Source organism: Syngnathus acus, chromosome 14, assembly GCF_901709675.1.
Source record: "Syngnathus acus chromosome 14, fSynAcu1.2, whole genome shotgun sequence".
NCBI lineage: Eukaryota > Metazoa > Chordata > Actinopteri > Syngnathiformes > Syngnathidae > Syngnathus > Syngnathus acus.
The window spans coordinates 2671678-2697211 of NC_051099.1; the positions used below are offsets into that span (position 1 = coordinate 2671678).

General features: G+C 49.9%; 5 protein-coding genes across 15 annotated transcripts; all 5 read right to left on the bottom strand.

Moving 5' to 3' along the window:
* Positions 1-48: 48 nt before the first annotated feature.
* On the bottom strand, positions 49-2321 carry txndc15 (thioredoxin domain containing 15). Its single transcript, XM_037269609.1, has 6 exons — positions 2133-2321; positions 1452-1744; positions 1255-1392; positions 885-1048; positions 600-730; positions 49-526 (listed from the first exon to the last, which is right to left on the bottom strand). The coding sequence occupies exons 1-6, from the start codon at positions 2215-2217 to the stop codon at positions 330-332; spliced, it is 1008 nt and encodes a 335-aa protein (XP_037125504.1). The 5' UTR covers positions 2218-2321; the 3' UTR covers positions 49-329.
* Positions 2322-3518: 1197 nt separating this feature from the next.
* On the bottom strand, positions 3519-6413 carry c14h5orf24 (chromosome 14 C5orf24 homolog). 4 transcript variants are annotated; one of them, XM_037269596.1, is made up of 2 exons: positions 6060-6413; positions 3519-5023 (listed from the first exon to the last, which is right to left on the bottom strand). In XM_037269596.1, the coding sequence occupies exon 2, from the start codon at positions 4995-4997 to the stop codon at positions 4377-4379; it is 621 nt and encodes a 206-aa protein (XP_037125491.1). In that variant the 5' UTR covers positions 4998-5023; positions 6060-6413; the 3' UTR covers positions 3519-4376. The 4 variants fall into 4 exon arrangements, with proteins under 4 accessions (XP_037125491.1, XP_037125492.1, XP_037125488.1 ...); XM_037269597.1 differs by having other exon boundaries at positions 3519-5000; positions 6060-6412; XM_037269593.1 differs by having other exon boundaries at positions 3519-5020; positions 6060-6411.
* Positions 6414-6701: 288 nt separating this feature from the next.
* Positions 6702-13000, bottom strand: ddx46 (DEAD (Asp-Glu-Ala-Asp) box polypeptide 46). 4 transcript variants are annotated; one of them, XM_037269592.1, is made up of 23 exons: positions 12880-13000; positions 12482-12658; positions 12147-12269; positions 11974-12061; positions 11671-11839; positions 11347-11600; positions 11154-11261; positions 10893-11058; positions 10698-10818; positions 10452-10627; positions 10223-10344; positions 10069-10147; positions 9462-9544; positions 9211-9375; positions 8967-9129; positions 8695-8888; positions 8466-8603; positions 8248-8397; positions 7914-8132; positions 7511-7729; positions 7245-7389; positions 7061-7134; positions 6702-6986 (listed from the first exon to the last, which is right to left on the bottom strand). In XM_037269592.1, the coding sequence occupies exons 1-23, from the start codon at positions 12894-12896 to the stop codon at positions 6939-6941; spliced, it is 3198 nt and encodes a 1065-aa protein (XP_037125487.1). In that variant the 5' UTR covers positions 12897-13000; the 3' UTR covers positions 6702-6938. The 4 variants fall into 4 exon arrangements, with proteins under 4 accessions (XP_037125487.1, XP_037125486.1, XP_037125485.1 ...); XM_037269591.1 differs by having other exon boundaries at positions 11671-11842; XM_037269590.1 differs by having other exon boundaries at positions 12868-12993.
* Positions 13001-13365: 365 nt separating this feature from the next.
* camlg (calcium modulating ligand) lies at positions 13366-15563 on the bottom strand. Of its 2 annotated transcripts, XR_005100197.1 has the most exons (5): positions 15254-15563; positions 14426-14856; positions 14281-14346; positions 13757-14058; positions 13366-13701 (listed from the first exon to the last, which is right to left on the bottom strand). XR_005100197.1 is itself a non-coding variant. In XM_037269984.1 (4 exons), the coding sequence occupies exons 1-4, from the start codon at positions 15417-15419 to the stop codon at positions 13825-13827; spliced, it is 897 nt and encodes a 298-aa protein (XP_037125879.1). In that variant the 5' UTR covers positions 15420-15563; the 3' UTR covers positions 13366-13824. The 2 variants fall into 2 exon arrangements, 1 of the variants encoding a protein (XP_037125879.1); XM_037269984.1 differs by having other exon boundaries at positions 13366-14058.
* A 294-nt stretch (positions 15564-15857) lies between these two features.
* On the bottom strand, positions 15858-25458 carry sec24a (SEC24 homolog A, COPII coat complex component). 4 transcript variants are annotated; one of them, XM_037269178.1, is made up of 23 exons: positions 25024-25454; positions 22650-23222; positions 21896-22048; positions 21682-21720; positions 21463-21608; positions 20893-21080; positions 20670-20772; positions 20456-20579; positions 20156-20265; positions 19963-20075; positions 19773-19891; positions 19409-19464; positions 19105-19311; positions 18916-19039; positions 18670-18828; positions 18368-18541; positions 18133-18243; positions 17883-18058; positions 17676-17813; positions 17477-17581; positions 17062-17154; positions 16888-16991; positions 15858-16744 (listed from the first exon to the last, which is right to left on the bottom strand). In XM_037269178.1, the coding sequence occupies exons 1-23, from the start codon at positions 25076-25078 to the stop codon at positions 16630-16632; spliced, it is 3285 nt and encodes a 1094-aa protein (XP_037125073.1). In that variant the 5' UTR covers positions 25079-25454; the 3' UTR covers positions 15858-16629. The 4 variants fall into 4 exon arrangements, 3 of the variants coding, with proteins under 3 accessions (XP_037125073.1, XP_037125072.1, XP_037125074.1); XM_037269177.1 differs by having other exon boundaries at positions 20456-20582; positions 25024-25453; XM_037269179.1 differs by lacking the exon at positions 21682-21720 and having other exon boundaries at positions 20456-20582; positions 25024-25453.
* Positions 25459-25534: the final 76 nt, after the last annotated feature.

A 25534-nucleotide genomic window follows, 5' to 3' on the forward strand; every position in this document is an offset into this window, starting at 1 on the left:
CAGCAATTTAAACTGTATAAAATTGGACACACACACACACAGAGGCAATTTTCTTTCTCGTTTGACAGGAAATGACTCAGTTTTATCGGAAAATGTCAAATATGTTAAGCATCCAATAGTAAGAGAGGTACACACACAGCAACAATTGCTACATTGTTGAGGATTTTCCCTCGCTTGCAATTAAAGTCAGCAAATTGCTGATTAACGGATGTCTGTGATTTCCCCCAGTCACATCAAGTCTCGCACAGTGGAAAAAACACCTCAAGGCAGTGCCTTCAAAAGAAACCTCCTCCGTAAAAACATTGCGTCCTTTCCATCTGGCCTTTGGCTCAGTCCTGATGTTCGTGCTCATGTCCCGGGATGAGCCAGCGGATGCCGTCAGTGCGCAAGATCCCGTAGCTGGTGAATCCGGCGATGAAGAGCACGGAGAAGACCAGCAGCCAGTCCACGCCCTTGACTGGCACGCCGGCAAGGGGGCCCAGGCGGTCGGCGTCCGTCACGTTCTTCTCCGGCCCCGCCTCCAAGCCTTGGAAACAAGCGCATGGCTGCGGTCATTTATCGAGCAGCTTTTGGACCCGCGCGGCACGTTGGTTATTCACCCGTCTGGTTGGTGATGAAGGAGGCCAGCGTGTCCAGGGTTCTCTCGGTGTGGTTGAAGCGAGCCATGGGTTTGGCTCCTTGGAAGAGGAGGATGTTGGGCACCGCCACCGTCCCGAATCGCGTCGACAGGCTGACAAAAAAAATGCCCAGAGGCTTTGGACTGTGTTGCTTGTTAGGTTTGCATTGCCACCGCCGACAGGATGGGAGTGGAACTGCACAGACCGTGAGGCAGTCGGCTATCCACACTGTGTTCTCGTGAACCTAACACAGTCGACGGCGCTCACCTGCTGTGCTGCGAGGCGTCCAGGGCCAGGAAGCGCACGGCCGGAAAGACCCGAGGCAGGGCGTTGAAGTGCGGCGCCAGGCCGGCCGAGAACTGGCACCAAGCCGTGAAGAAAAGCACCACGGAGCACTCGCTGCCGTTGACGTTCAGAAACTCCATCAGGTCCTGAAGGGGATGCCAAGATCGCTCTTTGAAAAAATGCCAGCTGATGGCCAGGACTTTACTTGTACAAAGTTTGGGCTTCACATAATCTCAGTCTCAATTTTTTTAATATCACAGAAACCTGACATATGAGGTGGTCTAGACTTTTTCTATCTACTGCAGTTCCTTCAATGAAAAGTGCTGCAGAGTGTGTGATGAAGGCATGTTACCTGCGACGCGTTGAGGACATTAACGCTCAAGGCGTCCACGCTGCTGACGTTCTTCTGCTCGCAGTTGACCTTGAAGGTCTTCGTGGCCTCCGCGTTCTTCTCCTCAGCGCCATGAGCGTGGACCATTTCCAACGCGACCTAAGCCACCAGAACCGTCAAAACAAGTCGGCACATGCGACGAGGAAGTCGCCTCTTACCTGCTGGGACGTCTCGGCGTCCTCGTCCTCGGCGCCCGCGGTGAGGCACTCTGCGCCATCGTCGCACGGCGGCGAAAAACCCGACTGGAAGCCTTGGACGTTCTTGAGGAAGAGAGACTCCATATCGAACGGGTCGACGGGGGCCTCGCTGACCATCACGGCATCGGCCATCTCGGCCGTTTTGAACTGACGCTTGTGGTACCTCGGCTCTTCGCCCTCCACAAAGTCAGGGATGCCCTCAGACTGCAACGTTGCAGCCGATTCCTCTTCAGATGGCATTGACTCATCGTGCTCTGGGAAAGAAATTTTAAAGTTCAAAGGTAGTGGTCAGTTGTAGTCGTTGACCTATAAAAATGGCAAAGACATCAATTTACTCCGTTTGTGCAAAGACAAATAATTAAATTGTCATAGTAAATTGAGATTGAATTCAAATGCTTTTCCTTATTGTGTTTTTTAAAACGGTGTGTTTAAGCTTTATCCCTAATATTGTGGCCAGTGATGACAGATCTCGCCAAAAGTGGAAGACGTAAACGCACATTACAACTCAAGTCGTCGAAACTATCTGACGAAATGAATTACATGTGAAGGAATACTTCATTTTTAAGGATTATGAGCGTCAATTTGCCCTCCGACCTGTCATGTTTTGCTAGCATAGCGACTGCTAAGCTAGCCGTAACTTACCGTGGGATGTCACCGGCCAAAAGCTCAATACCAAAATTAATGAAACACAACATAATCTAAGACTCGCCGAAACAGTCCCCGACATGTTTCTTAAGGAAAAGAGTAAAAGTTGTGTGTCGCTCCCGTTAAGACATGTTTGAGCCGGTGAAGTCAAATGCGCGAGGTGGAACTAATGTTTGCGAGCTTAACAGCGGAGGATTTAGAATGTGACACGGTCAGTCCCTACGTCATTGTTTTTACTACGTAACACACTTTCAATTAAGTTCATAATTCTTTTGTGATTTATTTATTATTCCAATAGGGCTTTTTGTTGTGTTATGAGGCAATTTTAAAAAATCCCCAAAATTGTGAATGTTATTTCTAAATATTTACAACAGCAATAAAAAGACAAGTGAAATGTCCAGCAAATGGGAGGGGAGAAATAAACAAGTTTCACTTCTGTCTTTATTACACAACTGTTGGACATTCCACAACATGCATGCAGGAGTAATATGAACAAGTGTATACACAGGGGGTGAAAAAGTTGTTTTTGTTTGTTGTTTTCACGTGTCACCGTTCACACGTCATCACATGATTTACGCGTCGTGACGTCATACTGGGGACGACAGCAGGAGGAAATTACTTCAGTCCATCTATGTCCACTTTTCCCGACATTTCCTGCACAAAACCACATCCCTGATGACCAATTTCTTGCACTCTTCATTTCTCTCTGACATAAATACATTCCAAAGCATTGAAAAGGAAGTTTGCTCACAGTGCATCTGGACAACCTTTAGTAATTAAAGTCCTCTGACAAACAAATGATAACATAACAAATGTTTATTATTACAGTATATACAGGTGCATCTTAATAAATTAGAATATCACGGGAGATCTGCCACAATATGTGAATAATCGTAATATAGACACCATGTAAAAAACCTTTTTCTACTTTTACGCCTGCATCACATTTTAACTTATTAAAACAGAACGTTGTACACACAACTAACCAAACAAATATGAAGGAATGGGAAATAATATATAGTGTCTGAAATGAGCGAGGGTGTGCATTGGGCTCTTCGACTGCCAGCCGAAAAGTGCAAAGGGGAGTGAATGAGCAAGCAACATTTCAATGCTTGAAATTATTTTAGATAAAGAAATTGGGTAGAAATGGGACTTTTTTTTTTTTCAAACTACCAAATTCAAATTTATTGAGATGCACTTGATTGAATTTGTGAATTCAACCTGACACTTGTTAAATGTCCGCAGCCTCAAAATGATGTCTACGGAAATATTACATATATTTATTTAGGAAAAAAAGAAAGACTAATCTAATGTGAGGAACATTTACAGTGTGTTTTACAGGCACCTCATTCAGTAGCTCTGAGCCAAATGAAAATTGAAGTGCTTTTGTTTTCTTTTTGTTGCGATTTTGACCAAAAAAAACTTTCATACTGAAATGAATGACATCGTTGCTATTCTTTGGTCCGGGTGAGCCACGCGCATTTTTTTTTTTTTTTTTAATCAAAAGATTAGCTAAAACATTGTTGAGTATGAAAGTTAGGACGCTACAAGACATGGAACATGATTATTGCACCAAAGGGAACATTTTTGGAGTGCTTAGCAGCACAAAAAGGGCCAAACGGGCGAGTTTTGTACTTCTTTTAGAAAGTCGGCAGTGCGTTCTACGAAGAAAGAGTAAAAAAAGTTGTAAATACTGTATCAACAATAATGCAAAAATTGAAAAAGGTGAGACAATAAAATGAACATTAGAAACAATAAATATCCATAAAATAATGTACATTGCTTCTGACTAAGCAATTCCTAAATTAAAAAAGTAAAAACTTTTATTGCAGGGGGTGGCCATGGTAGTGTAGTTTGGTTGAGACATTGGTTTGGCCCAATCACAAAAAAGCAAATAACTGGATTGGATGGAAAAAAAAAATCTGTGGACACAAATTGACGGCGAAACTCTGTGTTATTACAAAACACACACTCGCACTGGAACAGTCCAAAAAAAAAAAAAAATGAAGCCAGGTCCATGTGATGTCCAACTTGCATGCAAACTGGATCCATGTCCGGAATGATGGATCCCCCTTTTCAAAATTGCTGTTCGAGGGTTCTAAATTGCTGGAGGCAACATTTGCGATGCCTTCACAGGACGTGCGGTCGCACAAAGGGTTCCTTCTGGAGCGCGTCGAAATGTTGTTAGTGAGATCGTAGAAAAGAATCCAAAATTCCAACGGCATCGGGTTGAACGATACCTCACTCGGCATCGGTCTTGTCCTTGCAGGAGGCTTCGCAGAGGATCTCCTTGTGCGCGAGTGGGTACGGGAAAGCGGCCCCGCTGCAGGACCCGCCGAATGGCAGTTTGTTGAGTCGGGAGAGGCCCTTGATGCTGCCGGGGGGCCGCCCGGGGCTCACCTTGTAGCCCGCTGCCCGGGTGGTGCCCAGTGGCCTCCCGGGACTGGTTTTGAAGCCGGCGGCGCGAGTGGTGCCCAACGGGCGCCCGGTGCTGGTCCGGTAGCCGGCCAGCTTGGTGGTGCCCAGCGGGCGTCCGCGCCGCCCCGTCTTGCCGGCGCCTTTGCTCTTTTTCTTACTGCTGTCTTCCGCCGCCGCTGGGTCGCCGCTTTTGCCGTCAGGGAGCTTGGCGGGGCCCAGGACGTCTTGTCGGGGGCACGCCATAGGCTTAAGCCCAGAGCCAACAGGCGACACCATTGGGCCAAGAGTCATTTGGACGGATGAAGGCGGTGGAGGAGGCGTGTAGAACTTGTTGGGCTGCGTGGAGCACAGGTCAAAGTGCGCGGCGGGGTGGCGGGTGTCCTCGGCCAGGCACGACGGCCGGGCGCTCATGCAGAAGTCGCCGCTCGTCACCTGGCGCATCATCTTCTGCGTTGGGGGCGGGATAGCTGCTTAGATGGTCATGTATCGGTGAAAATGTTTTACAGTACTCCATCATGAGCAATGTTTGTCTGAATAATTCATGTTGTCAGTCCGAAGCAACGAGGAGCTAACGGCAACGAGCGGAGCTTGCGGGAGAAAGCCAAATTGAAGAGAAACAAACCAAAAAGGTTTGGGGGGGTTAGGGTTACCAATACTAACTCACCAATGTCCCCTTGGATGACTCGACTGCAATGATTTCAATGCTGTTTTGTGGCTTAATACGATTATGGACGTTGGGTCATTCCTCATCCTCTGCAATCTGCACAGACGTACTACACTATCGGCCGGCAGAAAGACACTCAGGAAGACGCTGTGATCTGTGACGCCTTTGATGCACTGCTGCAAAGAGACTTTGAATCGCTCCTCTCTCATCTAGAACTGCTTAAAACTACAAGGCACAAGAAGGGATGGTTATGTTTGTAGGATTGCCAATCGTTGTTTTGTTGTTTTAACTGTTCGGAAAGCGCTATACAACTACAGATGTATTGCATTATATTGACCACCTCATCTGGATGTTATTTGGATTCATGTGTGAAATGAGAGATATGATACCACAAATGTATTTATAGAGGCTATGTGGTAGGCTGTGACATTTTCAATTAGGAAATAGGCGCCTTGGCTCAGTTATTTAGGAGAAATATTGACAATTGTCAACACCAGGTCTGCGAAATAAATGTTTTTTTGTCTTCACGTCCTGTGCGAACACTTTCGACATGAAAGGGCAGAGACATACGTAATTGATTTCTCGGGAGGTGCGTGGAGCACTCAACGTACTTGTACTATAGGGGTGTCACTCATTCACAAAATAAAAAAAAAATTAAAAGTCAATTCAAACCGCGTGGACACCGCTCACTTGCTTACGGTTCTGGCATCTTTTTTCCAGTGTGACGAAACGGCGAGAAGTGCACAATGGTTCTTTTAGCATCGATGCTATTTAATAGCGGAGATGTCAATAATAAAACAAAAGTCCGTGTTAGCAATTAATTTAAAGAATGAGATTGTTACCTTGCTTCAACGTTTGTCTGGCCTCGGCGCGGAAGGAGTTAAGGAGGGGAAAAAATAAAAAGATTTTTCATCCCTCAGAGCGCAAACGGGTTCATTTTTGCCCCTTCACGACACCGCTTTCTTCTTTCTTGCCTCTCGAACTGGGGGGGGCGTCACCGCATCCCACGGCCGTGTTTTCAAACGCCAAAATATGAAATATAGCTTCAAAAATAGACAAATATAAATTTTATCTTCAGGCTCCGCAGCTTTAGATGAGAAAAGCAGCCATTTTCCATTAAAAATTAATAAGCGTCGAGAGCGATGTCGAACGCGCATGCGCACAAAGGAGACCCTCGGAAGAAGTCTCTCTCGCGTCCCCGCCCCCTCCTCCTTCCCCACTGTTGATGTCGATTTGTTGACCCATGAATGTCCATTTTTATACGCCAAATATTAACATTTACAAACACTAATCGCCCCAAAACAAACCATTTTGTTCGCCTGCTACCCCGTGTTAATCTATTTCTATTGCAAAGCGACTTTGGAACGCCTACATCAACCCCAGTGTACCCCACCACTTATAAATAATATACAAAGTAGACTCTTAAATAATGTAAAATGCAGTCTGCATTGCAGCCCCATATATTAATACAAATGAAAAAAACATGAGGTCCTCACCAACACGATTTATTTAAGGGGGTTTAAAAAAAAATGGATTGCTTTTTTTTTTTTTTATACAAAGATGAAACTCGGAAAAATTGCGCAAGGGTTCAGTGATGACGTTGATTTGCAGCTAGGAGCTACATATATTTATACAAAACAAAAACATTGAAAACCCGTGAAAATGTAGGAAGCGTTTTTTTAAAAACAAAAAAATATTCTTTGATGACAAGTCTCCTTTCTTTACAACACTTTGTATCGTCCTTTACTAGTTGGCTGGTAGGAGTTTTGCTGGAAAAGAAAATATGTTTTAATGAATACATGTTGACCAGGGCAACACAATGATGAATTAAAATGCTACTTACTAATCTGATGAGTTCTTCCTTGATAAGACGCGTGATCTCTGTTTTGGCTTTTGTCACAGCCAGCTCATTTGCACCTAGAAATATTCCACAGTTTAGAATCAACACGAAATCAAACTTTTAACCTCCTGGGCTTGTAGGAAAATCAAAAACACGTACGAGTTTAGCTTTTCTTGCAAATACGTACTTTCAATGGCCAGGTAGATCTTGCGCTCTCCCTCCTTGGGCTCCTTGCCCGGTGGGAAGTAGGTTCCTCTGATGGTGATGGCGGCCTCAGAGTACTCGCCGATCCTCTGCAGGGCTTCCTTGGACGTCACCTTCCACCTGGCCGTCTGTGGAAGAGCGCAATCGAATTGAAAAGTGGCCCAAGATTGTTCTCTCAAGATGCATGAGTCATTTGCACAAGATAAGACAAGTGGCAAATGAAACATGAATTGTAGAGACGCGTCCCACCTGCGGGAAGTCGTTGATCTCCAGCTCCTCCTCGTAGCGCTTGACCGTCTCCGACTGCTCGGCCGCCTGCCGCTCCTCCTCCAGCTTCTCCACCGGCGTGTAGTTGAGCTTGGCGTTGATCTTCTCGGCCAGCTGCTCGGCGATGGTCTTGGCTGACACCGACGGCGTCATGATGGTGCCGCCGCGCAGGATGGCGTTGGTGGCCTGCTGCATTACATCCTGGAAAACGCCAGACATCTGCTCGTTGAGCTCGGGGAATGCAAAGCGTTCGTAAAAAACAAAACAAAAAGTCTATCCCAACATTGTCGGGCTCAAGTCAGAAGCTCGAGGTGCTTCTTGATGATAGTTTCAGACCAAGGGCAGACACCGTTTCCTCGTGATGCAACGTTATTGGTCAACACACCTGAGCTTCGGCTCCCAGGTTCTTCTGGGCGTTGATCTTGAGCGCCAGTCGCTTGGCCATCTCCAGCTTCTGGATGTTTCCGGCAGACGTGGGTCCCAGCCCCGAGAGGCCGCTCAACGAGCCCGACGAGCCGCCCGACGAACCGCCCGACGCTCCGGGTGCCATCAAGTCCTTGACGCGCTTCTTGGAGTTGAACATGCTCTCGATTTGCTCCTCAATCTGAAAGAGGAATTTTACATTTCGGGGGCTGAGTTGGCGTGACAATTTCTCTGGGAAGGCTCCAATTTGTCCCAGCAAGGACGCAGCCCACTTGGGGCCCGTTTGAGTTCCTCACATCCAGAGCTCCATCCTCGTCGTCGGAATCTTGCAGTCCCAGCGCCGCCTTCTGCAGCTTCTTCCTCTCATTGGCCAGCGCGTGCTCCGTCTCGTCAAACTTGAAGCCTTTGCCCGAGAAGCCGCTGCTGCTCCTGATGCTCTTGCCCTCCTGCGACGGTGGCGACACGCCAATCAAAGGCCGAAGAGCTCCTGACGGAGCCGCTTTCTTTGTCTTACCGCTTTCTGCTGGTCTTTGAAGGAAACCCATAGCTGCTCCAAATCAGCCGGGACGGGGGAGCCGGACAGCTCCAAGGCTTTGATGATGTCGCCGGCGTATCGGACCTGATCCGCCGTGATGAAGGTGTAGGCGAATCCCTGGAACGAACGAGCGGACAATTCCAAAAAATTTGACGGTCGCTTTTTGCGCTCTTTCGAGAAGATGACGATGGCCGCATTGGGGGCGGACCTTGTTGCCTGCTCGGCCCGTGCGTCCGGCCCTGTGCACGTAGTCCTCGTAGTGGTTGGGGCAGTTGTAGTTGACCACCAGGATGAGTTGCTTGACGTCCAGGCCCCGCGCCGCCACCGAGGTGGCCACCATCAGGCGGCAGGCGCCGTTCTTGAAATCGTTGATGATGCTGTCGCGATCGTACTGGTCGATGCCTGCCGAGGAAAGCCGCCGAGTAAGGCTATGGAAAAGGAGGGCGGGCCGAAGCGCGAGGGCACAAGTGGCCGCGTTACCTCCGTGCAGGGACATGCAGGGGTACGAAGCCTTCATCAGGTCTTTGAGGAGAGCGTCGGCGTGCTCCTGCTTGTCCACGAAGATGATGACCGAGCCCTTCTCCTGATAGTGGCCGAGGATCTCCAGCAGCTTCAGGAACTTCTTGTCCTCCTCAATTACCAGCTGCGGGGAATAAAACAATGAGATTCAGCGGCCGCGGTGGACTCGCGAGCTCGGAGAGCTTAGCACATCCCGGAGACTCACCACGTGCTGCTCCACGTCCGAGCAGACCACGCTGCGTCCGCCCACCAGGATCTCCAGCGGCCTGGCTAGGATCCTGCGAGCCAGGGCCTCCATGGCTCGAGGGAAAGTGGCGGAGAACATCACCGTCTGCCGGTCCGGGCGAACGTTGTCCACGATGCGCATGACCTTGGCGTGGCAATTGGGCGTCTGTGACAAATGTCCGCGAATGCGGCGGCGGGCGGGATGGTCGGCGGCGCGCGCACAGTGCCCACCTGCGGCTCGAAACCCATGTCGAACATCCTGTCCGCCTCGTCCAGCACCACGTACGTCGCTCTGCGCAGGTTGGTGACGCGACCTACACGTCAGGATGGACAAGCATCAGCCGAGTGTGAACATCCCACTTCGTAACATCATCAACTTATGCGCCGCCGCGGACTACTTTAAGGTGGCAACTTTTCAAATTTGGTCAAACGCGGCTCGTTTTTTTTGGCTCAGGTCTTGCGTACCATCTTGGCGAGGGACCTGAAAAAGTCAGAAAACAGCCTCAAGATACAAAACAAGAGATGGTGACCGTAGGCCTTTTCACCTACAGAAGGGGAAAAAAAAACATAATGCAGATTACCTCGCATGTGTGGAAGCCACAGAAGCCGCGTCAAAGCACGTGCGCTCGTGACACTTTTCCATCACTTTTTGGCGACGAGCTCGCCAAAAACGCAAAGCACCGTATTTGCTCTTGTTGACTTGATAGAAAACGCAAAAATAAAACAAAGCCATACGACGCACGAAAATCACAACATGCTTTCCTTCGAGGCGGCTCCAACAACAGCGGGAAAAAAAGCTCCTGGTGGCCATCGACGATCAAAAGATGGGAGCACTCACCGCTGTTGGCGCCCAACATGTCAATCATTCTGCCCGGCGTGCACACGATGATCTCGGCTCCTCGCTTCAGTTCGGCAATCTGGTGCAAAAGGAAGCGGCGACTCACAAGTGCTGCCGCCAGATGTGGGAGCGCAACGGCCGGCCGTCTTTTTACCTGCTCGCTGATACCGGTGCCTCCGTAGACGCACACCACCCTGAGGCCCAGCGACTTGGAGAACTTCTTGCACTCCTTGGTGATCTGCAGGGCCAGTTCTCTGGTGGGCGTCATGATCACGGCTGAGGGAGGACAACCATACATCGTTTCTTCCCTCCATTTTCTACACCGCCGGACTCCAACAGTGTATTAAAAAAAAAGCTGGGGAGCAAAAAGGTGCGCCTCTTACCGATGGGCCCCTCGGACTCCTCCAGTGGCCTCTGGTCCATGATGTGTCTGAACATGGGCAGGAGGAAGGCGACGGTTTTGCCGCTGCCCGTCTTGGCGATGCCAATGAGATCTCGGCCCGACATGACGGCGGGGATGGCCTGGGCCTGGATGGGGGTGGGCTTCTCGTAGCCTTGCCTACAATTGGCAAGAGAGGTCAAACTTCGTAGCCACGGACTGACCATTCGGCATCGGCGTTGGTACTGACTTCTTGAGGGCATTGAGGATCTTCATGGACACGCCGCACTGCACCCAGGTCTTAATGGGCTTGGGGCAGCCTTTCCCCTTTACCGTAATTCCCTCCAGTTCCAGCCGGTATGCGATCACGTCTGGAAGAAATCACAGACGGGTTGGAATCGCTCTGCCGGGAAACTCGACATGGACCCCCTCGCCAAATACGAACCCTCGTTGGACATCCGGGCCAGATCGGGCACCTCCACGTAGAAGTTCTTGCGGTAGGGCTCGTATTGGATCTTGCCGTGGTCAACGGGTTCCAGGATCTTCCTCTGCTTGGTCTGAAAGCCCGTCAGCGCCGTCTGCAAGTCCACTTCCTCCTCCTCCGACGAGTACTGAAAGACACGTTGTGGCAGAAATGAGTTTGCTGGCTTTCTTTGACTCGCGCGAAAAACTCCCCAATGGCACTGACGGGAAAAGCTCACTATACCTCCATGGCGTCCTGGTCGTTCTCCATCAGCTCGCCCTTTTTCTTGTGAGTCTGAGGCCCTTTTTTGGTTTTGACCACCGTCACCACTTTGGTTATCATCGCTCCCTTCTGTTGATGGGGATCACAACAATTGGATAAGGAGTTTGCTGTAATTCACTTCAATTAGGGACTTTTTCCTCGACTGTCCGCTCACCTTGTCGCTTCCTTTGACGCCTCCCATATTGAACTTCTTCACCTCCTGCTTGACCTCCTCCATGTAGGCGTCCAACGGGTCCACGTCGTCCTCGTCGTCCTGCATCTCGGCAGCGGCGGCAGCCTCCGGATCCTTCTCGCCTTCATCCATCTTTTCCTCCTTGGGCTCGGCCTCCTTGGCTTCCCCTTTGCCTTCAGCATCCTCGTCGTCTTCGTCATCCGCCTCGGCGGGGACGAGGGTGTCCTCGTCGTCATCTGTAACGAGGATGGCGGCGTTGAGAGCCGACAGAGCGCGAGGCGTGCGTTTGCCGTGGCCCGCGCTTACCCTCGTCGTCTTCGAGACTCCACTTCTTGCCCTGCTTCATCTCCTCCAGCTCCTTCTTGATCTCGCCGATGTTCTCGATGGCCTTCTTGCGCTGCTCCTCGCGCCACTTCTCCACTCGCTCCTTCCGCTTCCTCATCTCCTCCTCCAGCTTGTTCTGGTCAAAGTCCTGCTGCTGTGGGGCGCACGTTAGACGGCAGTCGTCACATTTGATTTTAGGCCTGCGCCAATTGGTGACTTGTAGACAGATTAGAATGCTCTTTCTGGGCGCTGGAGAAGTTTTCTCACATTTTTCCCAAAACTTACATCCTCAACTTTCTCCTCTTCCTTTTCCTCCTTAATTTTCTTCTTTTCCGTCACAACATCAAGATTTTCTTTCTCTTTGCTCTTTGCCCTGCCAAAAAGTTAAAAGGGGACACATTTAGAATTTTAAGTGTTAGAGTGTTATGCACAACTTTTTGGTGAAGAAGAAGACGGACTTTTCTTCGGTTTTCCTGCTCTTGCTGGGGCTGGCAGAGCGCGACCTCCTGGCTCGGCTCCTGCTGCCTGACCTCTTGCGTTCTCTGCTTCTGGATCTCCTCCTTTCCCTGCTCCTGGACCGTCTGAGCAGAAGAAGAATGAGATCACTTGAGAGAAAAGTAGCTTTCTTCTTTAACTTGTATACATGGTGGGTGTCTGCAGGGCCTGACCACTCATCCAGTGTATAGGTAACCAAGTAAACGTTTGGTGTTCGCTGCCAGTTGACGCAAATACACCTGCATTTTCCCGATTAGTTGTGTTTGGCAATTTGTTTACAGGTGGCCTTTAGACTCACCTGGCTCGCTTTCTGTCTCGGGAACGGGAGCGAGAGCGGGTCCTGCGTCTGTCTCGGCTCCGCGACCTCTCCCTCCGGTTTCGGTCCCGGTCGTCCTTCTTGGAACGCTTGTCCGGAGAGCGACTCCTCGAGCGGCTACCGGAGCGCCGGGGAGACGTCGAGCGTTTCCTGTAATGTCTTAAAAACACAATAATAGTGGTATCGTTAACACGAATCATGGGTGGGAAAACTGTTACTAGGATGGGGTCGAAATCAGGCGGGCGATGTTTCGTCAAGTGAAACCACGAAGGCTCCGTTAGCACGCTAACGTTAGCTTTCTCGATTATCTCGTTGAAGAGAGACGCGGGTTGATTCTAAATTAGTTGAGATAAAAAAATTTGACAAACTTGCGGGCGTACCGCGACTCGCGACCCATGGTGACGGCACGCAGTTGAGTCGTAAAACAAGTGGTCAATTAATCCTTGACGTCGGTGCAGCGCTTTCACGGGGGCTGGCGGGCTGCTTCCGTTCAAGTCTGCTACGTCACTAACGTGCGACACATGCCGTGAAACTGTGGCGCCCAAACTACATTGCGCCACCAAGAGGTGGGAGGTACTCATCATTTTTATCTCACTAAATAACTGGACAAACATTTAATACTCTTGAATAAATATGTAAATCATTATAATTACAGTACAATATGCGCCCTTTTCCATTGGTATATATAGGCTAATGTCAAACTGAGCAAGGCATTGTTTCATGTTTCACGGAATAAATATCAGGAAAAGAAACAATTTTCCAAGGACTCAATGTTGTTCTCCCGCATTTAAATGACAAGTTTGAATTTAGTGTTATAAGTTGAATGTCGCTAAGTAAAAGAAGACATGACAGACTGGTTGTATTCATTTGACTGTTTTAATGTTTTTATAATGTCAACACTGAATTAGTTCACATGTACATATTTGCAATATGTATTTTCAAGGGCAAAATGCGATACGAATGATACCAGATTGGTCTGGAGGTGATACACACGTTGTTTACATCTGAAAAACTGTCACAATAATAAATTAAAAAAAGAGGCATTAGCGAGTATGTAGAAATCGCGTAAGGCGGACGTGGAACACTAAAGCGGAGAGTATACTGGTATCTTGACCTACGAGTTTAATTCCAACTGAAGCTAAGTTGATGACTCAATTTTCTGAAATCAATGTACCTCATTAAAATACCATGACGGTGGACTTGTAATTCTTGAAAAATCTCAAATCCTTCCAAAATGACACAGGCAACATTACTATTAGGGTAATAATTTTGTGTCCGCGTTTGACCGTCCTCTTTAATAAAGTGCATCGGGGGAATTGGCTCGCTCACTGTGCCGTTGCCGCCGCAGGAGGAGCCCCCCCGCCCTGGTCGCCGGCCTCAGAGCCAACGAGGAGCAGGACCTGATGCGACAGAATGAAGGTGAAGAAGTAGGCGCAGAGGTCGGCAAAGACGTCGCCCATGCGCCGGTACGTGTCCATGGAGCGGTTGATGACTTCGCCGGGGATGCCCGACAGCAGCAGAGCGGTGGTGAGCACCGTGGTCTGCGTCTTCTTCTCCACCTACAATCACAGCGATCAACATTGTCCAAAAATATTGTTAAGCTAATCTTGCACTCGACAAATAAAACAATTATTTAATTAAAATGAAGCATTTTTTTCATTAAAAAAAAAAAATAAAATGTAAATAAGAAATTTAATTAAAAACAAAGTCAAAATTAACTAAAATGAAAAACCCCAAGCAATTCTAACCCAAGCAGCTTGATCTCGAGTATGGAAACTCACCTTGGGAAAGTATTTGGACAAGCCCATGAAGGCCAATTCCAGCGTCAGAAATGGAGCAAATATCGACTAGAATCACAAAAGCCCAAACAGAGCGTCACCTTGCTGTCAAAACATCTCAAAATAAATGCGACTTCTGCTGACTCACCAGATACTTGCAGACAAACACTCGGACGAAAATGGCGAGGAGGACGCTGCAGACCAGCCTGAAAACGGCGAAGGGGTCAAACTCTTCGCTGTCAGCTTCACTGTTCTGCGACGGCTTCTCACTGGCCATCAGGCCCCTAAGCTTAAGGGCATCGTCAAAGCGGGAGAAGTACTGCTGGAGGCCGCTGGGGTCGTCCCCTGCCGCCATCTCCGCCTTGGGCCTCTGCCGGACGCCTCGGAGGTGGCTGTCTACCAGCGCGGCGTCGCCCGGCAGGGGCGAATCCCTCCTCTCCGGGGTGGCGCCACGAGACAGGCTGGCTGACTCCGCCAGGAAGGGGGAGGGTCTTTGGGACGGCTGGGAGGACGCCCACGCCTCCGTGCGGTCCAAATCCAGGTGGAAGCGGGGTTCAGGGCGACGCAGGGGTGACCCTCCTGGGTATGTATATGTGATGACAACCAATATGTGGGGGAGAAAAAAAAAGTGTGGGTTTTTTTTCATTGTGATGTGCATGACTTGGCCACTGGAGACAGTATAACATAAACGTAGACACGAAGAAACGAAGAAGAGTCACCGCAGATGAAAAAATATATAAGTACTGTACTGTGCTTTCTAAATGTGCTGCTCTATTGTTGTGGTTCCTTAAAGATTGATGAAGCCGCAATTAAAAAATACAAACCAAGAAGTACCAATCGTTAATTATAGAGGTGGTTTTACAGAATTCGCCCTCAGGCCTGATGTCCCTTTGTGACGTCATGTTGATGGGAGAGCAAATCCAGCGTCAGTTCGTGTTCAGAAATCTGTCCAAAGGCAGGCTGTTAATCAACGTACCGTTACTGTCAGCCTCATTCTTGGTGTAGCCTACGATTCTGTTCATCCTGTCCTCTGAATTCATGAGTAGCTTCCTTCTGCGGATCTCCGCTCGCCTCTGTGTCGCTGACAGCGACGAGCCCGCCGTCGTCGTTTTATTGTCAGCGGCGGCTTCAGCAGGCTCCATGTTTTCAAAAGAATAAGCACGCGTCAACCAATACAGAATTAAGCACTGAAAAATATCAAAATTGTGGCAATAAGTCGTTGGCCTGGACACGGCCGATAATTATCACGCGCAACACTGAATGATCCGCCGCTGGTGTCGCGCGGTGATGACGTCATTTATATAGTACGCAGAAGGCGAGCGATATTTTCTTCATTTCCGTCTAGTTGTATATTTTAAGATCAATATCACCTGGCAATACAGGAGTGCGACTTGTAAGCATGGTATTCTTTATTAATAATTTTGAGACAATTTTGACCTAATCGTCTGTTTTCTAAATACGTTTTTGTTTTTTTATAATACATCAATTACAAATGACCAAATCACACTTTTGGAAAAAGAAAAAAAAGGTGACTACTTTGGTCCACGTTCTTCAGGCACAATCCCAAAAAACCCACTGCGTTTAAAAAGTCCCAAAGATTTTATTTCGTTGACAGTTCACCTGAATGGTCATACTAAAATTTTATTAGCATCTCTCCAAGATTGATATAATGCAGTATTTTCAATATACAAATCTCAATAAGCATGATTAAAAAAATCACAATGGCTTTTTGTGTTACGTCTTGTGTTAATAAACAATAAACAAAAAGATCCCACATCCTATTATATTAAAATAGTTGATATATATAGTCTGCGTTTTAACAGGAGGCGTGGTAGTAAAACTAGAGTTCCCATTCAAGGCAATTATTGAATTTTAATCACATTGGGAGGCTCATAAATTAATGGAGCAGAGGGAGCAAAAAAAAAAAAAAAAGCACATGAGGTTGCAACAACATTCAAGTGGGCGCCTGATGCCTTCTTCTGTCATTTGTTCAGTGACACACAGATGAAAATCCCCAAAAAGTGATAACTGTTGAAAATTCTTGAAATAACAGTCAGACACCTCAGTTCACCTTAAACACACACACCCTCGCGCTAACACACACACACACACACACACTCAAACTTGCATACACGTGACGTATTTGAGAAAAGGGCTCTTTCTGTGCTTTTGCCATCAACGAGCTCACATCTGAGCCATACTTCAAACTTTGGACATTATTGTTCTATGAGAATAAACACTGATACTTTCCATCTTTTACATACATATGTGTATGTGTGTTTATATATATTTTGAACCACCTTCGCGGCTAAATTCAAAGTGTCTTCCGCTCTTCACACATGCACAAACTGATCATTTGGAGATCTGCTGCTGCAGGTGGAGCAGGAATTCGTAGTAGGACAGCGCCGACTCGGTGCGGTCTTCGATCAAGTTCTGCATCAATGCCACTTTCAGCTGGCTCTCGTCCCTGGGAGCAGGCACAGGATGAGATTAGGGGGGGGGGGGGGGGGAAAAGGAAACGAGTAAATAACACACTTGCTCCTCGTAGACAACACGATGGCCGCATCCTACGTCTAACCGTTGCAACAAAAACACATCATTCCTGCCCACCTGACGACATGCAGCGAGGGGAAGAAGGGCCTTTGCTCCCTCAGCCACGCCACGAAGGCTCCGGTCCTCTGCGACTCGGCAGTGTCCAGCTCTGGCAGCAGATACTGGCAGAGGAAGAGCGTTGTTAGCATTGGGCTTGCAGATGAAAAGAAAACCAAGTGGGTCGAATCTTACCAGGTTGTCAGGCACAGCGGCGTAGTTGGGGACCCCGAGGACTTGCGTGAGGAAGTTGGGGTTGCAGTTGCGTCCGATCCACAGATACATGACCTGCGACGTGACGAGTTTGTAATGGGTTTTGAAATTAGAATGCTGTTATTTGTTTCAACGTCAATTATTTAACCTCCCGTTGGCTATTTTGACAAGGGCTGTTATGGTGTTTACATTTCCGGGTTTTTTAGCATTTTCCCCAGCAGGCTTTATTGAATGTATGCTTTCTGCTGGCTGCTTATCCGGCGGCGTGTTTGCAATACGCCGAGTTTATGAACTGATGGCACTGAAATTCATGTTTTTCCACTTGCCTATTTTGAAGTTGTATTCTCAAACTTAAATCATGAATTTAAACATCAGTGATTTTCTTGCGATTGCGCACCGTTCCAGCATCCATGAGGAAGGCCCCCTCCCTGCTCAGCTTTTCCACGGACAGCTGCAGCACTCTGGGCTGAGGGACGGTCCGCTCGTTGACGTTCAACGCGCCCTGGGAGGGAAGGCGGCGACGTCACACAAGTACTCAGAAAGGGACCTGAGCCGGGTAAAAATATCCGTGGGGCGGCACGCGACGCCGTCCTCACCTCGTCGGTCAGATCGTCGAGTCGGTACAACGCGGGGTGGATCATCAGCATGGCGTAGGCTAGCGGCTGGTGCTTGAGATGACACATGGCAGCCACCCGGTCGTCCAGCCTGGTGCTGGTTCCCGTCCGGAACGCTTTCTGGAAGAAGTGAAAAATGGGGGTAAACATTCCGCAGTGAAGAACAAATAGAAAGTGAGCGCGGCTGACCTGCTTGAGCAGCGCGAGGATGTAGAGCGGGAAGAGTCGGAGGCAGGCTGGAGCGAGCAGGCCGGGCTGCTGGATGGTCAGCACCGACTGGCGGTACGACGACAGGGAGTCGATGGCGGCGTTGGTCATGGCGTCCCTGGCGTCGCTCAAGCTGGCCGTCACCGAGCGGTCCACGGCTGAAAGCAGAGCGCACCGTCGACATGGCGGCAAATGAGCAATTCGCAAGGACGGGCGCACGAGCGACCCTCACCCATGCACGCCAGCAGGCCGGCCATGGCTTGAACGTCGGCGCCGGCAAAGATGTCCGACAGCGACTGGACCACCGGGAGGCAGAGGGTGTGCACGCGGATCCTACGCTCTCCTGTTAGGAGCAGAACCAGAAAGGCATCACAACAAGAGCGCTTCTCGACCACGATGCCACCCAATTTCAGTGACAGCTCCAATCGGGTCGCTGCCTTGACTGCAAGCGTGTGTGTGGCGTGCACCTTTGCTGGAGGTGTAGAGGAGCGCAGCCTGGAAGGAGACCACCTGCATGTCGTCCAAGTTGTCCTCGATGGACATTTGCACGGCAAAGCCGGCGTCCGGGTTGACGTTGGGCAGCGATAGCAGGTCGGTGGAGCGCACAAAGAAATTGCCGTGGAACGTGTGAATGGACAGACCTGCAGAAAGAAAGGGGGGGGGGGGGAAGTTGAGGCTTCAACCCACCATGGAGAGCACACGCTCTAAATCGGACAGAAATGGATTTCAGCCAACAGTGGCCGGTACTTGCAATTGGCGTCGGGCGTACCTTTGGTGCAGCGGATCCTCATGACGGCCTCAAAGCCGATCTTCCTGGTCAGGTATCTCTTCAGGTCCTTCTGGAAGCGCTCCACCTGGGCCGGGTTGTGTTGGTGGTGGTATGAGGGGAAGTAGTAGATGCTCCCGGCGGAGTAGCGCGCGACGCAGCCTGCCAAAAGACGCAGAAAACAAGAAGCTCTCACTGCCTCGCCCGGCTGAAGATAGGTCACCTTGATCGTGACAAACGCGGCCTCACCGAGAGACGCCAAGTCGCAGTACTGCGAGCTGAGCAGAAACAGGTCGACGGCCACTTGCTGCCCCGAGCAGTCCAGCGCCAGCTTCTTGTAGAAGTCCGTCGCCGGCGATAGGTGCTGGATGTCCTGAGAGAAGAAGAAACGCCGGTGAGGACGCGACCGCCGTTTCGATTCGGAGCTGGAGCTGGCACCTTGGCAGACGCTCTTTGGTTGGGGTCCTCCCTGGACTGGAGCAGCCCCGCGCCCAGGTTGGGAAGCTGCGTCTGGAAGACGGACAGGCGGCCGCCAGTGGGCGACAGCAGCTTGAAGGCAGCCTGCAGGGCCGAGCCCAGCGCCGACTGGGTCTCCATGGTTTTCTCAAACATCGCCGGCAAGCTCTTCAGGAGATCCTGCACCAGCTGGAAGCAGACGCAGTCACGTGACATTAGGCCCGTGCAGCTTTGGATACCGTTCGTTGCAGACATTGTGGTTCCGTGTTTTCAGCATATTTCTCACCTCTTTGCTCTCGTTGAGGTTGACTAAAAGGCTGTCAGGCGTGGGTAAAAAGATATCTGCGGGGAACACAAGCACAAAGTGTCAAAACACAAAAGCTCACCATTTGCGGCAAATGTCTCGAGTAAACCGAGGCGCGTACAAAAGTGTTGTAATGGCTTACAGAAGCCACAAGATGGCAGCAGCATCTTTTTAGACAAGGCTGCGATCAGACAACACTCCTTGGTGACGCAAGATGACTTTAATTTGTTTTGGGACCATACTCGTCACTTCTCAGTCAACCGCAGCATTTTCTGAAGACAATTTCTGTCTAGAAGTGTTGCTGCACCGTTTTTGTTCAGTGGCCTTTGGATATGAAACGCATCACCTTCGATGTCTGACACGATGAGCATCTGAGGCTGGGAGAGTCCCTCCTGGAGGTTGTAGAAGTGGATGGTGCTGTCAAAGGTGATGAAGCCGATTTTTGTCCGCGAGTCTCCGGGGAGCCTTTACCACGCGTCGAAATAAAGGGGCTGTCAGTATGGGACCAAACGGAAGAACCGACGGCGCTCACATACGCGTTGATGTTGTCCAGCACCGACTGACAAAAGACCTTCAAGTAACCCGTCTCCACCGCATTGTGGGACACGTCCAGGACAAAGAGGTACACGGCTGGCTGTGGCGGCCTCAGCTAATGGTGCAGATTGGAGGGAGAAGAGAAAGTAAAAAGAAAGAAAGAAATTCCAACTTGGGCCAACCAAAGACACCTACCATGTACTCTGCAGGAGCGATAAACTCAATGGTGGCATTCTGCACTTCGGGTCTTCTTTGTGGTTCCCCGTAGGATCGACTGACTGGATTATACATGAACTCCTCTGGAACTTCACACACACACACACACATGCACAAAGCTGAATGCACGCAAGCGATTGGGCAAGGTCATAAACGGAGCAGCAGGCTAGGAACGGGTTCATCCTACGACCAAAAATCAACACTCAAATGCAATTGATTTAGAATGAACCTTCACGAGGGGACCTAAAATTGAAATTGCTGTTGTTTTTTTCTTCTTACCATCATTGACCCTATAGCACATGTTGCACTTCCACCTCCTCTGGTCCAGGAAGGACACGAAGGGGTTGATGTAGGTTCTGCAGGAGCGACACCTGACGATGGCGCTGGACGTCACCACGGGCAGTTGCTATGAAAGGCAGGAAAGGAAAGCCAAAATGAGCTCAAATTGCACCCAGGGAATGGGTTCAAAGCTTTCCATGGGCTTTGGCCTTACCGAGAGGTCTTTGAAGGGGTGCAGCAGGAGGCCCAGGGGCATCTTGGCTTTGTTAAGCAAAGACTGCGTCTGAGGGATGCTGGTCAGCGTGCAGCGAAAGACCCTGGACACACGGACGCGAGACTCACGTAAGTCGCATGTAGCGGCAAAGATGCGATTGCGGGATGCCACGTTTGGATGGGCTCTGGTTCAACTTGGCATCGGGTGCTTGTAGGACTCTTACTCTGGACTGCAGTTGATCTTCTGCAGGTCTTGGGGCAAGCAAGGTGTGGGGGCGGGCACAGGGCCCGGCGGCAGCAAGTTGCGCTCCTGGAGCAGGTTGACCACTCGCAGGCTCTCAGGGGTGCCCGACTGCAGACTCATAGCTGCCAGGGACGGGCTGAGCTGGGCCGGGCCGGGCCCGGGAGGTGCCTGCCGGGAACGCCGCCGCCATTAACTTACCGATTGTAACATGCTGGTACTCATTGTTTTGGCTTAAAAAAAAAAAAGAGCCTTTGCGAAGCTAATACAATGTTTGTAGTCAAACTTGAGAATGCGTTTATTCATGCAAAGCGAATGTGTGACAAGCGGCAGAGCAGGTCAGGTCGGGTCGGTCCACAAACACTGAGACAATCTTCAACTTGATAATGCGTTTACTCTCGCTGACGGTGTGTGCAAAGCAAACGCATGACGAGCGGGACAGTGCGCTCTTGCGCAAACAGTCGGATTCACATTTGACACACGTGCGCAGATTAAAACCGACATAGAGAAGAAGACAACAGAAAGGAGAAGACGAGCGGACACGCCCCCTCACCTGCCGAGGTGCTTGGACGTAAGGCTGAGTGGCGCTCTCGAGAGCCGGGTGCGTGTTCGGGGGGCCGGCGGCATGCTGGTACCCTGGTGGCAGGGAGGGGTAGTGGCCCAAGTGGCGGCCCGGCGGACCGTGCTGGGGTGGTCCGGCTGTGGGGGTGGGATAAAGCAACGTGAGGAAAAAAATTGGTGACGTTGCGCGTCCGTCTTTTCCTGGACGTACCCGGTTTAGCATCCACGTGATTGGCGCCGATGCCGGATCCTGTTTTGAAAGACATTTGAACGCCACGAAGGTGAACGGTGTGAACCGGCAGCGACGAGATGGAACAAACCACAGAATGTATACAAAAAAAGATATCTCGGGGAAAGAATCTGCTCTCTCCAATGAGACATTAACGCAACTAAAAGGCCAAGCACAAAAAGGTCAACCAGCTTACCATCTGCCTTTGGGGGCGGAGGAGTGGCGTTGGCCATCGGGGGCGCCGCGGGTTTCATGGAGGTGGGCGGGCCCGCCGGAGGGGTCCCGTAGGGAGCTCTGCTCGGGTGGTATTGCTGTACGGCTGGCGGATTCATCGGCGGAGGAGCGGAGCCTTTTGGAAGAAGAGGCGAACTTAGTGACCACATGGATGAGCTCTTGCTTTGCAATAATTCATCCTAATAGTTGAACTGACTGGAATGCCGCCACTAAAAAACCCAGAGGGGGCTTTTGCACGGCAGATTCAACGACTTCCGTTTGACCCAATTTTGTTATGACAAGGTTATTTTCTTGCTTTGCGAAAAGCAAAACGAAACGCAATTGAAAAGGGGCCTGGATTCCTGATCCAGATTTGTGTCGCACCGTGCCACTGAACTTTGAACAGAATCAAAGTGAACCGAGTGCAGGCTCGCGTCAACTTGTTGGAAGCGGCAGCGGAGGGAGGCCAAGGTCCGCCCTCCAACACATCAAGTCTGCAGATACTTTATCTGCCAGCAGTGACTTTCATTTCAAGTGGCAGACACGAATAAAGCAGATCAAGACGGGATTTGTCAAATTTGGACAAGCTCTCCAGCGACTCAAAGTTCACCAATCACATTACGTCATTTTTATTGACTTGGCTACAGGAGTGCCCTGTTGCTATCTTCCAGATGAATTTCTTTCCCCCTTGGGATGATTTCCCTTTGTGATAGTGGAGGGCATTTTGATGATCTTACCTGGACCCGGCGGGCCGTACCCTTGTAGGCCGGTGGGGGGCCGCACGGCACTAAGGGACAAAGAAGCCGAAGGTGCCGAGCTGTAAGGCGCGGGGGGGCTCACGTGGTTGGGGGCCGGGCCCCGAGGTGGGGCGTTTGTGGCAGTGGGGGGTCCCGCGGGCGGAGGAGCCGAGTTGTACTGCCAGCCTGGGGCCGGCTGCTGATGATGTTGCGGGTTGGGGTAGTAGCCGCTAGAAGACACCGCAGGAGGAGGAGGGGTACTCATCGCGGGGGGCGGCCGGGGACCGGGGCTAGCGGACTGGGGAGGGGTGTGGGATGCGGGGCCGCCTAGAGGGGGTCGGGTGAGGTGAGGTTGGCCGGGCGAGACCGGATAGGACGCGGGAGGCGGGCCAGCTTGGTAGGAGCTGACTTGGGGGACGTGCTGGTACGGCGCCGAAGGATAGATGCCGGGGGCGGGGCCGGGGGGCGCTGTAGCCTTGGCTTGCATTGGGCTGTAGTTGTAGTTAGCTTGGTGCGTCAGCCCGTAATTGATGGCAGGGAGCTCTTGAACCCCGACGGGATTCTGCGACGGACCTGCAAAATGTTGACAACGTTATAGAAGGCGCAAAGCAGGAAGGGAATAGTATCAAAACCGCAAATGTCAAGACAAGGGCATGTCATGTGAGCAGAGTCCGCAAAACTGTGGCTACCGCTAATGCTAGTTCTGATGAACTCCACAAAGCGGACGAGAAAAGAGGAACAAATATGGCTTTTGCATTTCATTCTCTTTTTCTTACATTCAATTTTAAGTAATAAAGAAAATATCACTGAAGAATTCTTCACTTTGTGTCAGGTCACTGCAACTAACACCTGCGGCAGTGTGACGCCACTTTTGACGCATTTGTTGACTTTTACGTCTACGCTTCGCATGCACCCGAACCGAAACCCACTCGTCCCACCGGTCTTGCCGCCAGCGTTTGAATAATGCGAGCAAACAGAGCGCACAAACCCATCAGTTTGGTTCTCACACAACCGATGAGACCCGATAGGCGACGATGAAGGCGCGGCGGCGAGGCATCCGTAATCACCTGTAATCTGGTTACGTTAATCTTCGTGTTCTCTCGGTGGCTCATTGTGAGCCTTGTGCATATTGCTGACTCGCGTGATGGTTCAAATTTCACAGATACAAAAAGTCGCCTTTGCATATATAACTTCTCAAAAAATGTGGAGCGTTTTAATACCACACGGCCTGTGGTCTTTTTTTTTTTTTTTACCCCTGTTGATTAACCAAAATAAAAAGACCGCAAGTAACATGCATCGTAATTCCACCACCGCAGCGTTTCATGAAATGTTGCATGTTGCACCCTCGTGGAAAGGGATTAAGAGGAAAAAGCTCTCTTCTCAACAGCCTGGGGCTCAATTAACGAGGCGCCTAATCCGCTGAAAAGCATCTTCAAAAGTGTCCATTTAGAGCCTGTCTCATTTCAAATCAAGAACATCTTTCAAGCGTCAAACGTGGTCGCGCCCAGCATGTCTCGGGAAATTCGGGTCCGTGTGATAACGAGAAGCTTCCTGTAGATGGCCACTTTGGATTTGAGATCTGCACAGCTTCTAAATTGAAGATAAAGATGAGGGGGCTTAATCTCTGCTTGTCGTGTCACTTGTGAAGGAGACCAATTTGAAGGATGTCGAACAAGTTTACATAGCGTGTGGTATAAAGTGAGCCTCCATTGTATAAAGTGCAACAAAAAAAACGAAGAAAAACACCCACTGACTGTCGGGAGTCAAGAAGCACATCTAAAATGAGTAAGCAACAGTAGATTCGTACAAAAGAGTCTAAAGTCTTCCTCTGGATCAAGTCCAATGTGCCACATTGACAGTGAGAAGTACCGCGAATATTAAAAAGCTATATTGATATCGTAAAACTATCCCAACTGTCGCAATGACAAGGACGTGGATTTTGACCCACCATAATAATAATTAAAAAAAAAAAAAAACTTCCAGAAGCTTGAGAGCACATGACGAGGTTGTTCATGGAATCAAGAAGCGGTTGTTAACCCCAAGGGCCACCAGTGAAATGCTTTGAAACGCTCCTCAAGATGACAGAAGGCTCCTTTTTAAGCAAATTCAACACTCCGGCCCGAGCTTCCGTGGCCACTAATCAAAGTTAAACTCAAGGTGGAACGACGTCACACACAAGCGTTCATTTATAAAGTAGCAACAACTTTGTACAAAGTCATTTGAGTGTCTTGACAAACTTACGACGGTCTTTTGTCTCACACTTGTTCTAAAGTCGAGTCAGCAAGCTAACCGTTAGCAAGCGTTCACACGAGCGGACGAGTAAGCGCAGCTTCGTAGCTTTTATATCGGGTGACATTTGGTCTTGATACTTTACCGTTGGCGTACGGCTGTCCCGTCCCGTTCTGGGGGTTGATGCCCGCCATTGACATCTTGAAAACAAACACCGGGTTCCGATTCGGATTGGTTAGCTTGGGCGAGCGATTAGCAGCAGCAGCCTCCTCCTCCTCCCTCCACTCTTCTTCTTCTTTTAGCCAACAAGCTATGGAACAAGTCGCGGGTTTAAAGAGCAAAATGTCCGCGTTTCAGCGGCTTGGTTGTCTTGGAGGGGGGATAAATGGCTGGCTGGTTGGCTCGATCACACGGCCATGGCTGCGGGCCAAAGCGCGCCCGTCGTAAGTGACTCTACGGCGAAGTGCCGATTTCCAAGGCCTCGTCGAGAGCAATCGTGGAGAAACCGGAAATTGGGATCACCCAAGAGGGATCAACGTTGAAATTGTCGGGCATGCGCAGTGTGGACACGTGGCATTTCCTCCCGTGTTCTCCTGTTTGCAAGTCTACGAGAAACAAGCGTCGCCGGGGTACGTCAATTTGACTACGTCCAACAG

Excerpts from the sequence above, each read along its gene's own strand:
- camlg (XM_037269984.1), bottom strand. The coding sequence starts at position 15,419 with ATGGAGCCTGCTGAAGCCGCCGCTGACAATAAAACGACGACGGCGGGC. Across the intron at positions 14,857-15,253 it reads GAATGAGGCTGACAGTAACG|GAGGGTCACCCCTGCGTCGC; the intron begins GTACGTTGATTA and ends ATACATACCCAG. Across the intron at positions 14,059-14,280 it reads TGTCCAAATACTTTCCCAAG|GTGGAGAAGAAGACGCAGAC; the intron begins GTGAGTTTCCAT and ends CTGTGATTGTAG.
- ddx46 (XM_037269589.1), bottom strand. The coding sequence starts at position 12,896 with ATGGGTCGCGAGTCGCGGTACGCCCGCAA. Across the intron at positions 10,628-10,697 it reads ATCCTCAATGCCCTCAAGAA|GCAAGGCTACGAGAAGCCCA; the intron begins GTCAGTACCAAC and ends TGCCAATTGTAG. Across the intron at positions 9,545-10,068 it reads CATGTTGGGCGCCAACAGCG|GTCGCGTCACCAACCTGCGC; the intron begins GTGAGTGCTCCC and ends CCTGACGTGTAG.
- txndc15 (XM_037269609.1), bottom strand. The coding sequence starts at position 2,217 with ATGTCGGGGACTGTTTCGGCGAGTCTTAGATTATGTTGTGTTTCATTA. Across the intron at positions 731-884 it reads GACGCCTCGCAGCACAGCAG|CCTGTCGACGCGATTCGGGA; the intron begins GTGAGCGCCGTC and ends TTTTTTTGTCAG. Across the intron at positions 527-599 it reads CTTCATCACCAACCAGACGG|GCTTGGAGGCGGGGCCGGAG; the intron begins GTGAATAACCAA and ends CTTGTTTCCAAG.
- sec24a (XM_037269177.1), bottom strand. The coding sequence starts at position 25,078 with ATGTCAATGGCGGGCATCAACCCCCAGAACGGGACGGGACAGCCGTAC. Across the intron at positions 23,223-25,023 it reads GGGACAGCCGTACGCCAACG|GTCCGTCGCAGAATCCCGTC; the intron begins GTAAAGTATCAA and ends AACATTTTGCAG. Across the intron at positions 18,542-18,669 it reads GAGGATCCGCTGCACCAAAG|GTCTGTCCATTCACACGTTC; the intron begins GTACGCCCGACG and ends TTCTTTCTGCAG.
- c14h5orf24 (XM_037269596.1), bottom strand. The coding sequence starts at position 4,997 with ATGATGCGCCAGGTGACGAGCGGCGACTTCTGCATGAGCGCCCGGCCG.